The sequence below is a fragment of the Sceloporus undulatus genome, chromosome 9 (assembly GCF_019175285.1).
Source record: "Sceloporus undulatus isolate JIND9_A2432 ecotype Alabama chromosome 9, SceUnd_v1.1, whole genome shotgun sequence".
Classification (NCBI taxonomy): domain Eukaryota; kingdom Metazoa; phylum Chordata; class Lepidosauria; order Squamata; family Phrynosomatidae; genus Sceloporus; species Sceloporus undulatus.
In genome coordinates this window covers 34,865,593-34,879,080 of record NC_056530.1, presented here as the reverse complement: position 1 = coordinate 34,879,080, position 13,488 = coordinate 34,865,593, and the positions used below count along the sequence as shown (strand labels likewise).

Sequence of the window (13,488 nt, the reverse complement as noted above, 5' to 3'; positions counted from 1 at the left end):
GAATCCCCCAGGTACCATAGCCATTGGTTGGAGGATTCTGGGCACCAAAGTCCAAAAAATAACTTTCTTGTAAGTGAGGAGTATCCAAATCATCACAGTCAAGTCACATAAAGCATTTTGAGGTGCAACTGTGATGTCTGTTTAAAGGGTTTTAAAACATCTATGGGGCAGGCTGAAATTCAACTGGTTCTTTCTGTTGAATGTTCAGAACAGTTGTTCAGTTGTTGAAAAGCAGAACAGGCCAAAGAATCTTGTGGCACCTTAAAGACTGGACTTCCTGCCCGAATTGTGATCATGTACCAGGACAGACTTTTAACAGTGGAGTGAAACCGGAGTCAGAGTGCCAAGCTAAGGTCTATATGGCGTGTTTACAAAAATCCCTTGGCAGTTGTGCTTGGGTCTTGAATCCAACGGGGGAAGGAAGGGTTAACCTCATTAGGCGATTGTGTTTTAGCTGTAAGGCAAGGTGTGGGGCAGGGGAATGAGGGGGTGGGATCTCCGTCCTCTTTGTTCGTTTAGTTGTGTTAGAGGAGCCTCTGGCAGCTGTGTCCTGTTGTGGAAACCTCAAGGCCGAGAACTCTGACCCACCCTTTCCAGGTGGCCTCCTCATGCCCACCCCCACCGCCCACCCACTTGGGACGTGCCCATTTCCCCATCCCTCTGGCCTCTGGTCAGCTCTGTGCTCAGTCCCAGGACATCTGAAGGGCCATCAGTTTCCTAACGTGAAGGCCAGCTTATCAGCACAAGTTGAAAAATATCAGAGCCTCCATGTTTAGAGGCAATGTAGATTTGAATGCCAGTTGTTGGAGGGAAAGCACTGAGGGAGGGGTGCAACTTCTTTGGCTTAAGTGGCATCTTCCTCAACACCATCTTGTTGGCCGTTGTGGGGAATCAGATGCTAGTTTAAGTAAATCCCCGATCTGATCCAGGAAGTCTCTTTTTCCTCTGTAGGAATGGAGCCTCCATATTTAGGGGTAGTATGCCTCCAAATATTAGTTGCTTGATGGGGTGCAGGGACGTAGCCAAGGGGGGTCCTTGGGGTCCGGACCCCCCCTTCCATTAGAATAATGAATGGTGCATGCCGCTGCGCCGCCGCACCCAAGTCCCATTATAATGGTGGCACTTTGTCTGGACCCCTTCTTCCTAAAATCCTGGCTACGTCCCTGTGGGGTAGGATAAATAGCATGGAGGAGCTGTTTCCAGATGGAGCCTCCATATTCAAGAGCTGTATACCTCCAAATATCCTGCAGAGTTGAATGCAGAGGAAGAGCCTAAGCTGACCATGGTGGTCAACTTAAGCTCTTCCCAAATGCATACATCTGGTCTCTCTGGGAAGCACAGATGCTGGATTGAGATGGGGCTTCTGACAGAGCTTAGAAAGTTTATCTGTTTTGGCTATGAATCCCACATTTCCCGCCTCCTGCATATTTTGGGAAGATTCTAGAAGCTGTAGTCTGAAAAAGTAACTTTTCCACGTTTTGCCCTTTTTGCTTTCATCCAACAGGCCCTTCTTATATGCCTTATCCTTCAATCTAAGGTTTTGCTCTGGTTGCCAAGCACTGAGGGTGAATTGTACTCTGTGCCTGCTCAGAGGTTCCCTTGTAACCAGATCTTCCTCACTGAACCTTGGTACTGAAAAGGGATGAAAGTAAGGCATAAGGCTGTCATGAGGTGATCTGCAGATATTTGGGGTTAGAAAGGGCACTAGGCAGTGCCAGTTTCCAAACTCTCTCTGTGTGTGTGTCTCTCTCTGGACCTTGGGAAAGGCCCTGGCTGTGAGGCTGGGGGATGCTGAGTGTTGCATTCTGTAAAGTAACTTTTCCAAGCTCTATTTCCAAATAAGATCTATCTTCTACTTTCTCAGTGTTTTAAATCTGGGCAGAAGGTTGGCACTGCCAAGGGAGCAAAGATCACAAGCAACATGGGCATTAGGTGGCAGAACTTGGCAGGACCACAGCCAACAAACGCTAGAGGAGAGAGAAGCCACAGCTAGCCAGCCGGTCCTTCCTTTCCCAGGGTCAGCTTTCCTACTGGCCGCAGGGCCTCTTCCTTCCCGCCAGCCTCTGGCCAGTAGCCAAGGGAAGGCGCCAGGGCCACGCAGGGCAGGAAATCTCTCTCTTTTCTTTTACAAACATGTTGTTGAGGGTTTTGTTTTTTTAATGTTGTTGGGAAAAAAAATCACCTCTTTTCTTGCTGGAGCCAACCTTCCAGTTCCCTCCTGCCCAGATTTAAAACACTGAGAAAGTAGAAGACAGATCTTCTTGGCAACCAGAGCAAAACCGTCCACAGATTGAAGGATAAGGCATATAAGAAGGACCTGTTGGATGAAAGCAAAAAGGGCAAAACGTGGAAAAGTTACTGGCAGTGCTGAAGTCCAAAACAGAAAGCTAAGACCTGATACAACAGCTTTTCCCACACTGACAGAATGGGAGTTGTAGTCCAAAAGAAAAACGTGACCAATCTTTGGTACAGCAGCCTTCTCCAAACTGGCACAGCCATCCACCAGGTGTGCTTGGGTAAAAGCTGCCATCATTCTGAGCCAACTTCAGTTGTAAACCGCTTAGACACTGTTCAGTATGAAGCGGTATATAAATGAAGCTGTTTGTTTTTGTTTTGTTTGTGTCCTTTCTGCTGGTGGATGCTAGATGCTGTAGTCCAAATGCATCTGGAGAATGCTGGTTTGGAGCCAGGTGCTGTATAGTCATTTCCCAATGTAATCAAAATACAAATACTTTGGGGGGTGGGGGGAGGTGTAAGATCAGACTGCCTTGACATCTGCTTTTGTGGATTCAATGTTGCTTCATCAACCTGGTTTCTCCCACCCCAGTCATCCTCCCAGATAACAGCTTTGTTGGGAGACAATGGTTCAGATGTTTTTTAAAAAGTAGAGTCGATATGGGAGAGAACCAGCATGGTGTAGTAGTTTGAGTGCTGGACTACGACTGGAGACCAGGACTCAATTCTCCACTTGGCCATGGAAACCCACTGGGTGACCTTGGGTGAGTCACACACTCTCAGCTCCAGAAACTCCCCATGACAGAGTAGCCTTAGGGTTACCATAAGTCAGAAACAACTTGAATGTACACAACAGCAACCTTATGGGGCAGTGTGGGGTGCCCTTCTCTCCACTGTGCTGCCCTTATTTGAAGCAAGCTTTGAAAGCTGCTTCGGTGCTGGTTAGTGATTCCTATATCAGTGGGCCAAGAATCTCTGGATTTAAGGCCAGATTTGCAAGTTGCTGAGCCCTGCCTCCGGAAGCAATGCAACACAATGGGCTACCTCTTTTAAAGTGTGGACTAAAACCCAAAATGGATCCATTCACTGCTGCCCCCCCCACCCACCCAACATGGGAGCTGTTGTCATTGCCTTGCAGCCTTGGTGCACCGTTTTCCCTGACTGGTTCCTGGAGTTTTGCCATTGTGTCCCCCCAGATATGAACAGGAGGGAGCCTTGAAAGTTGGGCCTGTCTGAAACACTCGCCTTTAGCCGTAGTTGCCTTTGAGCAGATTCTGTTGCTTTTAAGCTGGACCAGGTGCATATGAGTTCTCTGCTGTGGGAGTATGACCTTTGATGGTGGAGGGGTGAGGATCCTGGGTGGTACATTGCCTGGAGCCAAGAGAAAGCCCCCCCTCCCCATGCACAGGCATACACAAACACCACCTGGAGTGCTGATATCTTTGCTGCTGAGGCTGCAATAAGATGGAATAAGACGAAGAAGGTTTGCAGCCTCTTGCCAGGGACTTGCCAGCCTCCCACGGGTGGCCAAACCGGTTTATGTTGGGAATCCTCATTCCCAAACCTCCCCTGGCTCAGGGAGGAGGCTGTTTCCCAGCTGGCTTGGCTAAATCTTTAATAAGTACTCTCTGTCTCAGTGCTGGGAATGAAAGCCACTCAGGAACCTGATCTGGGAGGTGGAAAATGGCTACCCCACAGAGAAGGTTTGTGGCCGAGTGTGCACAATTCATGACAAGCAGGAGTGATGAGGGGTGGGAAGTCTGTGCTGGGAAGGACAAGGAGAGCCAACATAGGCCTCCTGTGGCTTACGCTCTATACGGATATATAACACAGGCTTGTTGTCATTTGCCATGAAGTTGGCAGGGCAACCCTATGACATCCGAGAACATCCAGTCACCCACAGCCCTCTATTTGCAAACCCAGGACAGGGGCTTCCTTTATTGGCTCAAGTCCATGTATAATGTGGTCTTCCTCTTTTCTTACTGCTGCACACTTTACTGAGCATTATCGTGTTTTCCAGTGAGTCATGTCATCTCATGATATGTCCAAAGTACCTTTATTTAGTCATTTTGGCTTTTAGGGGGAAAGTTCAGGCTTGATTTGTTTTAAGACTCAGTCATTTATCTTTTTAGTGGTCCTCCAGTGCCACATTTCGAATGAGTTGTTTTTCTTCCTATCAGCATTTGTCCAGTCCAGCTTTCACAGCCACATAGGGCCTAAATCCCATTATTAGTCCCATCAAGAATAGACCCACTGAATCAATAAATAAAGAAATACCTAAGTGCCATTGTTTCAGTAGGTCTACTCTTGTTGGAACAAGTAATAGGGTTTAGGCCTTTCTGGATTAATTTGCTCAAAAGCTAGTCCGGTGGTATTTAAGAGGATATTTTTTTTGTAATTATTGGCCTGAAGTTGTGTTGGTCCATAGTGCAGATCTCTCTCCTCTTTCCCGAGCTGTAGAGATCGTGTTGAATAATGACTAAGAGACTGGCCATAGATGTTCTTGGTCCAAATGTCCCATTTTGCTGTGAGATGAACAAGTGGCCTCCAAGGTTTTGGCCTCAGTTTTTCTACCTGTGAGAGGGAGATAATGTTACCATACCTGATTGCACAGACCTGGAAAAAGTGCAGTTCTCCAGATGCTGTCAGACTGCATCTCCCAGCACTCCTCACCATTGACAGTGCTGGTTAGGCCTGTTGGAACTTGCAGTCCAAAAACATTTGGGGGTCCACACAATTCCCACACCGGATGGCATGCCTTCCCCTCCCGGTTGTGATCAGTTTCCCCTCCCACTGCTGAGAGCAAAGTTGTAAAGACTCATTCTTTCAAACTGCTCTTTTAAGCCATCTTGATGTCTCTTGACTTCACAATAGACTTTAATGCTGTTGGCCTGGTGGGGATTATAATGCTCTAACTGCCTAATTTGTTTTTAAGCTGTTTTCAGTCTGATTTGGATGAGCCCAACATGGTTGAGTTGAAAGAGACCCCCAAGAGCAGTGGTTCTCAACCTTCCTAATGCCACGACCCTTTAATACAGTTCCTCATGCTGTGGTGACTTCCAACCCATAAAATTATTTTCATTCAAACACAAATATGTATTTTTGATGGTCTTAGGCGACCCCTGTGAAAGGGCCGTTTAACCCCCAAAGGGGTCCCGACCCACAGGTTGGGAACCACTGCCCAAGAGCTATCCAACCTCAACTTATTTTTAAACTATTCCATGTGTTTCCTACCTGGGACATGATTTTTTGTAGTGGAAAGGTGGGATGAAAATGTAATGGTTGATGTAAATAGGGGCTGGTGTCCTGCATTGCACGGTTACAGATTCGTAACCTAGAGTTATGGGTCTATAAATGTTCCCTACTGGATTTTCATGATCTTGGCACAGTTGCTGTGACCATAAATGCCCTCCCCCCCAAATCCCACCTTAAATCCCTGGAGGCTGCTCCATGCATTAGTAGTCTATGGCATGGATGAATGGGGCACTTCAAGATGATGCAGCCAGGGCACTTTGCCCCCATGGCTTGTGGGTGGGAGGAAGTTGGCAATGTCGTTCTGAAGTGCCTTACTTGACCATGCCACAGATCTTCATGGTATGGAGCAGCTTGCTGGAGTTTAAGGTGGAATTTAGGGGTTGTTTCCTTAGATCATTCTTAGCTATGTTTACGTAGTCATGAATGTATTGCAAGATCCCGGCCATTAATAATAATGAACATTACTTGGACAATGGATGTAATGATTTCAGGACAATGGGGTGATTTTTGGTCATTCCCATGCCCTGCTAACAGTGCATCTCTCCTGTCTGATCTAGGTTTCAGCGAGACAGTTATGCCGTGGAGGTGAGGTTAAATGACTACTTGGACATCATCTGCCCACACTATGAGGACAGCAGCATCCCAGTCCACACCATGGAGCGCTACACCTTATACCTGGTGGAGCGAGAGGAGTATGAGACCTGCAAGCCACATTCAAAGGATCAGATCCGTTGGGAATGCAACCGACCAGATGCCATGCATGGCCCTGAGCGCTTCTCAGAGAAATTCCAGCGCTTCACACCATTCACCCTTGGCAAGGAGTTTCGAGAGGGTCATGAGTATTACTATATCTGTAAGTCTCAACTGAAAGAAATCTACCATTTTAGGTCTTTCATGGTTTGTGGTGTCTCAGTACTATCTTGTTCCAAAGGTCTCTTTTAGGCCAAAAATAGTATTTCCTAAAAAACATTCCCCAAAAGTTGCAGATATAATCTTCCAACCCTCAGTGGTTGGCTTGAAGAGTGACAAAGGGTCTGTTCACACAACACAGTTACAACACTGATTCCATTTTAACTGCCGTAGATGCAACCTATGGAAATCTGGAATTTGTAGTATAGTGAAACACCAAAGTTCTCTGGCTGGGAATTCTAAGTGCCCCTCCTAAACTACAAATCCCAGGATTCCACAGGATGGAACCATGGGAATTTAAAGGGAATCATCATGCTATACAGTAATTGTGTAGTGTGAAAGGGCCCCCGAGGATGGCTTTTAAATGGCCAATCACAGCCTCAAAAAAATCTCCTGGACCAATGACACTTTTTAAATTGATATTTTCGCTTTGCCACAGGGAAGTACTGGAAGAAGGTTGGCCAGGAACACAATTCCTTGGTTTAAATCGATTTTAGAGTTTTGGAAAAAAGCAGACCAAGGAGAAAGCTACCCAAAAATCTGCAGGAGGCTTGAATTTAAATCCTACTGCCAGCCTGTTTCTGGCTTGTATATGTCTATGTTCAATACTGATAACAATAATATAAAAATATTAATAACAAACCCTGCTTATATGTGTTCAAGGATAACATTACAGTAGGAATCCATAATGTCTTTTCCCAATGTTTCTGTTTTCAGTTCAGAAGGAATATGAACGTAGGAAGATAGGAAGCCGCCTTATGGTTAGTTAGACTGGTCGTCAATCTAGTCCAGGGTTTCAGGCAGGATTTTTCCTAATGCTACAGGACATCTGGAGATTTTCATAGCACTGAGTCCATTCTGGGTTTTATTCCAGATTTTGAAGGGGTTCTCCATTTTAGGATCTGGATCTAGCATCTTAAGTAGTAATTCCTAGCCTGGAATTGATTGATTGGATTCATACTATGGCTTTCTCCCAGGATGAAAGAAAAACATAGAGCAGATTCATGGTACCCTAACATTGATGCCACTGGCAGCCTACGTCTGTAGCTTCCCTTGGTGGTCACCCATCCAAGTTTAAACCAGGACTAACTCTTGCTTACCTCATTAAATCAGACAAAATTGTCTGTGTTTTGGGTGGCATGGTGTCCCTCTCTCTAAGCCTTCTCAGCTGTCAGCTATTCCTGCACCTTGAGACAGTCACTTCTGTAGATTAATTGTGTCTCTTAGGCCCCATAAGACAAGCCAAAATAAAGCTGCTTTGAGCCACTTTGGAGGTATGTTATTTAAATGATACATGCATCCTAAGAGTCCAGAAGCCACGCCAAAGCCACAATCCAGTCCTAAGGCCTGGAGTGCAGCTTTGGTGCAGCTTCTGGACTCTTAGGAGGCATGCATCATTTAAACAGCATACCTTCAAAGTGGCACAAAGCAGCTTTATTTTGGCCTGTCTGTATGGGGCCATAGTTTTAAAAACTGTGATGATTAAAAATCAGTTCTTTGAAAATTCCCATTTTGCACTTTCAGATCTCAGGAGCCTAGAGTCTGAGGAGCACCCCTTGACTTTCCTGGGGCCCTTTCACACTACACAGTGGCAGCGGAATGATTTCCACTTTAACTGCCATGGCTGCATCCTATGGGATCTTGTCATTTTGGGATGCATGAGAAGTCTCCTGCTGTGAATTTTAAATACTCCTTCGTAACAGAGCCAGGTTTGAGCACAGGGCTGTGACTCTAGAGACCAGGGTTCAAATCCCCACTCACAGTGGAAACGTACTGGGTGAGCTTGGGCAAGTCATGCTCTCTCAGCTCTAGTGGAAGGCAAAACCCACTCTGAACACATTTTGCAAGAAAACCCCATGATAGGTTTGGCTTTGGTTCACCGTAAGTAGGAAATGATTTGAAGGCATACAACAACAACAGGCTGCAAATCCTAGGATTCCTCAGGATGTTGCCATGGCAGTTACGGTGGAATCACAGTGCTGTAATTGTGTGGTGTGAATAGGCTTCTGGTCTCTCCCAACAACCCTCTTGGCTGGTCTGTCCTTTCTCATGAGTCTAACCAAATCCCTTTCTTGGTTTTATTTTCCCCTTTCCTAGCAAAACCAATCCATCGCCATGGGGACAGCTGCCTCAAATTGAAGGTGATGGTGGCTGGGAAAAATGGTGAGTATTCTAGTGATGCTCAGCCTACAGAGAGAGCCCCTGTTTTTTGGGCTCAGGGAAAAGGCAAGATCTCCTTTAGCATTGCATGCTGAGAAGTACCTCTGTGTTGCTTAGGGGAAAGGAGCCTTTGCATGTCTCAGTGCAGTTGGGGTGGGCTTTGGGGCTTCATTGACTAGGACAATGAAGCACCCCTAGCAGATGGCCATTCACCCTCTGATTAAAAACATCCAAAGAAGGATACTCCATCACTCTCTGAGGCAGCAGGTCATAATAAGATTCAGCTCATTGCAGCTTTCAAAATGCGTTGCCTCGATGTATTAATTTGTACACACATAAATACATACATACATAACTTATACCCTGGCCTTCTGGTGCTTACATACGACTCAGGGCTGCTAACTGCAGTTAATCAAATTAAAAAATCTAATTTTAAAAACAGATTAGTCATATGTTGGGGTTGAGGTGAGAGGGAAGCATATATGCATATTAAACTCAGGAGGGATTATCATCAATCCTTTAGTTCAGGGGTGGGGAAAGTGTGGTTTGTGATGAGTTGCAGAACGTCACAGTAGTAGCAGATTTGGATGGGGATAAAGTAGGGGTTATTAAACTGAGGTAATAAGCCACACAAACAGATATCTGGATTGGGTTGGGGAGCAATGAGTCCACAATTGGGGTTGAGTGTCTAGAGCGCTCTGGGGTTTTTGGTGTTTACTGTGTGTCTGTTTACTTTTAGCTCGGTTGTTTACTGTGTGTCTGTTTACTTTTAGCTCGGACGCTGGCCGATCACAGTCCCACCCAGAAGGGGAAACTTCAGTCAGGTAGGCCCACAAGAGAGCATCTAGGAAGGATGTGTGTGTGGAGAGTGTGGTTTGCAGAACATGGAAATAGTGTGACACACATTGGAACAACCCATAATGAGGAAGGCAGAAAATTACACTTTGGAAGTAATACCTCTTTATGGAGGGGGCAGATTGAACAAGTAACAGTCTCACTCCCTTTACTTTCCAAGGACATTTTCCAAGGTGTTTTTGAGAGACGTTTGAAGTTTTATGCCCATGCCTTAAAAATACCAAGTATTTTTTTTAATGAAAACAGTGGAAGAACTGAAGTTTTTGTTTTGTTTTTTAAATGTAACTTTTTAACACTGCTCCCTCCTAACAAGTAACAAGAACACTTTACTTTTAAAACATCACTTTTCAAAGTACACTGTAGTTAACTAAGGAAAGGAAGCCAGTGGGTTGAGTCAAGCCGGTTTGATCTGTTCAGTGTGACTGGTTTGATCTGTTCTGTCGGAAACTTATTAATCGCATATGTCCTCCTCTGCTAATGAAGTCCTCTGCTCATGTCTTTTTTGTGTGTGCTTTCAGATGACCCTGATGCCCCAATGCTCCGCAGCGTGGGGCACAATTCAGCCCCCCGGCTCTGCAGCCCATTCACTTTTGTTGGCCTCCTGTTACCACTGCTGATGCCCCCAGGACCCTGAATGGGGGACCACCTCGCAGTTTGAGCTATGAGGACTGAACCGTGAGTGGAGGGGAGAAGATAGAGCTCAACAGCCCCGAGTGAAGGGTGCGAGTAGTTGCTCGTAACCCCTCTTTCAGAAGCTGTAAAGTAGTCAGTATTCGCTGGCTGACTTCTGCAATCAAATCACCGGCAGCTGCTCTCCTGAGTCATGAAGAATATGGATGGGTATGGCTCTGGTGAGGCCCTGAGCACTTTGGAACCATGGAAATATTGGTCTTGTTGGGCACATGAACTCTGTGTGGACTAGAGGGGAGAGAGATCTATTTGTCTCTTTGCAAGTAATGCTACATGCTGGATAGACACGGGGCTGTGGCACTGAGCATCCTGCAGGCCAGAGATTCTTGGAAGGCCATGCCATACTTTTCCATGTTGGTGGAACTTACAGACTCTAAGAATGGCACAAAACACAGTGTGATGTTGGAACTGGCAGCTACCTTGGACTGTACAGTATGAATAATTTATCGGACAATAAAAAGGCAGGGCCTGGATTTGGGGAGAGCCCCCATGTTGTTTATTCATTAATGACTTCCCCTCTTCTCCACTTCAGCTGAAAGACAGAGGAACTCCATTTTGTACCCTAGAAGAGCAAACTGGGAACTAGTTTGTTTCAAACAAAACCTCAGAAGCACACAAGATTCATTCACTCCATTTTGGATCCAGTACACTCCATCCCTTTTTTTTTTTCACATGCAGCCAGAAAAACAGGTCCTGAAGGCAGACTGTACACATGTGCTATTCAGAGATAGACTGACTCTGAGCATGGAGGATCCATTTAGCTGTGGATAGCTAAGACTGACTGGCTTCCAACCAGAAAACTTGTTCAATTCAGAAATCTCCAGAGTCAGGTCTGCAATCTCCTTTGAATTACTGTATATACTCGACTATAAGTCAACCTCATGTATAAGTCAAGGGCAAGTTTTGGAGCCAAAATTATGGATTTTGCTATGACCCATGGATATGTCAAGGGTAAAACTTAGGGGCATACAGCAAAGGATCTAAAGGATGAAGCATAGCAAAACAATGTAATAGACTTACAAAATTCCAGCAGACATAACTCTTTATGTTTACTCTTAAGGCTGGATGGATGAGAGGATAGAAGGGATCAGTTCTTCCAGGACATATTATACTCTTGCTTTTCACCAGGGGATGGCTCCTTCTTTTACATAAGTGTTAAGATACAGTACTTACATTGGCTGATGGATAAGTCAACTCAGGTTTTTTTGGGTCAACTTTTTTACCTAAATTTCTAGACTTATACATGAGTATATACAGTATTTTCCCCAATCTGCTTGTCCTAATCCAGCCTTTCCCTGGATGTGGGAATGTGCATTTTCTTAACCTGCCTTTCATGTGCCTCGGGAACTGAAAATTTCAGGGTGAAGGAACATCACCTGAGGAGGACAATAGTTGGCCATGCACTGTCTGGCACTCAATAATATTACTGGTACATCACAGGGAGGAGAGTGTTAATGAATGGAAAGGGGTGTTTTGATATTGGGAGGGGGATAATATTCTGTAAATGTTTTATCTGATGGATTTTTATACAGAATAAATAACTCAAAATGAAATTGTTGTGTAGCATCTGTACCACACAACAGGAGTCTTATCGGATGTCTGATCTGCACAGGCTTTCTGGTGGTGACCAGTAAGGTGGAGGTATAAGGGGAGGAGTGGTGCTTATCACATTAAGGTGGAGCCAGGAGGGTGGAGTGGAGACTAGTGGTAGAAGACAATACCTTGTAGTTTGGGTGAGAGCTTGGTGGCTGGCCAAGAAGACTCCCCAGCTCCCAGCATTTCAAGGCGCCACTCCAGATCAATGGACAGAGCTTCATTTTCATGTTGGCAGACTCTCTCTGCCTTCATTCCATAGCAAAATACCATACTTTCAAAATCAAGCCAGTCCCCAACCCAGCCTGCTTCTTACACCATCTTTTGTGATGTTACAAGATTGCTCAATAGCTTACACACAGTGGTTAGGCTAACAAAAGTATTATACAAATAGGGACTGGGGAGCATAAGTTGGAATTGCTTGTAAGAAGTAATCAGTTCATTGCATAACTTACCGGTATAATGAGCTCCCTGTAACAGTAATTACTCATTACTGTTAATATTAAATAATAATTGCTCTCTTCAGAAAGTAACATGAGAAAGTAACAAACAAATGTAATCAGCCCATGGAAAAAGTAAGAAAAGTAATCATAGTAGAAGTTGTTGTTCAGTAAAATATTTATGTTCTACACTATATACAGTACTGGACTCTGAGAGCAAAGGGCAAGCGAAACTAACAGTAAAGGATCAAAATAGTCTGAGCAAGCTAAAAACACATTAAACAATTTTAATAAGTTCAATCCAGGATAAAATGGTCTAAAATGATGTACATACATGTTATGGAAGAAATTGGCTCCAAGACTTTAAGAAAAAGCCGTGCTTTAAGTCTTTGCTACCTCCAAAAGTAACGCCTTACAGACAGTGGCATTATTTATAGCAGGTTATGTCTAGACTGCTTTTGGTTATGAGCAACACAACTACCTTTGCTTTTTCTACAGCTTCCCAAAGACTGAACATACAGATTTTTAAATGGAAAGGCCCAGATTACCCAAGTGGTTAAAAAGATAATAGATGTCAAAAGGAGATCAAAAGGTTTGGTGCCAGACAGACCACTCTGGAAAGGCTAATCTATAAACGGGATGATGCTTATTCAAGTTTAGTTTATGAAATGGTGAGGATAAACGAGGATATGCCAACATCATTATGAATAAATAGGTGTGGAGGAGGGATAGTAAGGGAGAAAAAAGGGCTTCATGTAGGTGTTCCTAGGAAGAAATGTACACACTGTTTCCTTGTGTATTGAGGGAAATTTCCTGCCATGTGCAAATTCTTTTTGGCTTGTTGAGACTGACATGTTTTCTGGCTCTGATGATGTGTCAGGAGGGCTTATCAGAGGGAATCGTGGAAGCAATGTGTTGGCTGCACGGACTTGTCTGTGTTTTGTTGTTGTGGTGCAGTCAGAGACAAGGAAAGTAACCCAGCCAGACCATATAGAGTTACTCAGCAAAAGAATCACAGTGGCTGCTTCTTGTGGTCTGCATCAAAAGTTATTTGTTTTTTTCTGCAGGGCTCATGGTTTCTTGTCTGTTTCTGTGTTTTGCCTTTGTTTGTGGTAATTGTTCCTTTCCTGTGTCTCCAGAGCCTCAGGGAGTGGCAGGTTTCCTGGGCCAAAGCGGATGGGAGATGGGTGACCTGTGATCAAATCTCATCACATCTCAGAACAACCTTTTTTTGGGGGGGGCTGGAAAGCAGATTAGAAGAGGGAGGCAGTGACATTGTTGGAGCACACAGTAGCACCGTGTGTGTGTGTGTGTGTGTGTGTGTGTGTGTGTGTGTGTGTGTGTGTGTGAA

General features: G+C 44.9%; 1 protein-coding gene across 1 annotated transcript; it reads left to right on the top strand.

Moving 5' to 3' along the window:
* The first annotated feature begins 2,307 nt into the window (after positions 1-2,307).
* EFNA1 (ephrin A1) lies at positions 2,308-11,657 on the top strand. The gene is made up of 4 exons (XM_042440617.1): positions 2,308-6,343; positions 8,497-8,562; positions 9,333-9,383; positions 9,933-11,657. Exons 1-4 carry the CDS (start codon positions 6,145-6,147, stop codon positions 10,046-10,048), a joined length of 432 nt encoding a protein of 143 aa, XP_042296551.1. The 5' UTR covers positions 2,308-6,144; the 3' UTR covers positions 10,049-11,657.
* Positions 11,658-13,488: the final 1,831 nt, after the last annotated feature.

Coding starts and splice junctions, on each gene's coding strand:
- EFNA1 (XM_042440617.1), top strand. CDS start 6,145: ATGGAGCGCTACACCTTATACCTGGTGGAGCGAGAGGAGTATGAGACC. Junction 6,344..8,496: donor TCATGAGTATTACTATATCT/GTAAGTCTCAAC, acceptor CCCCTTTCCTAG/CAAAACCAATCCATCGCCAT. Junction 8,563..9,332: donor GATGGTGGCTGGGAAAAATG/GTGAGTATTCTA, acceptor GTTTACTTTTAG/CTCGGACGCTGGCCGATCAC.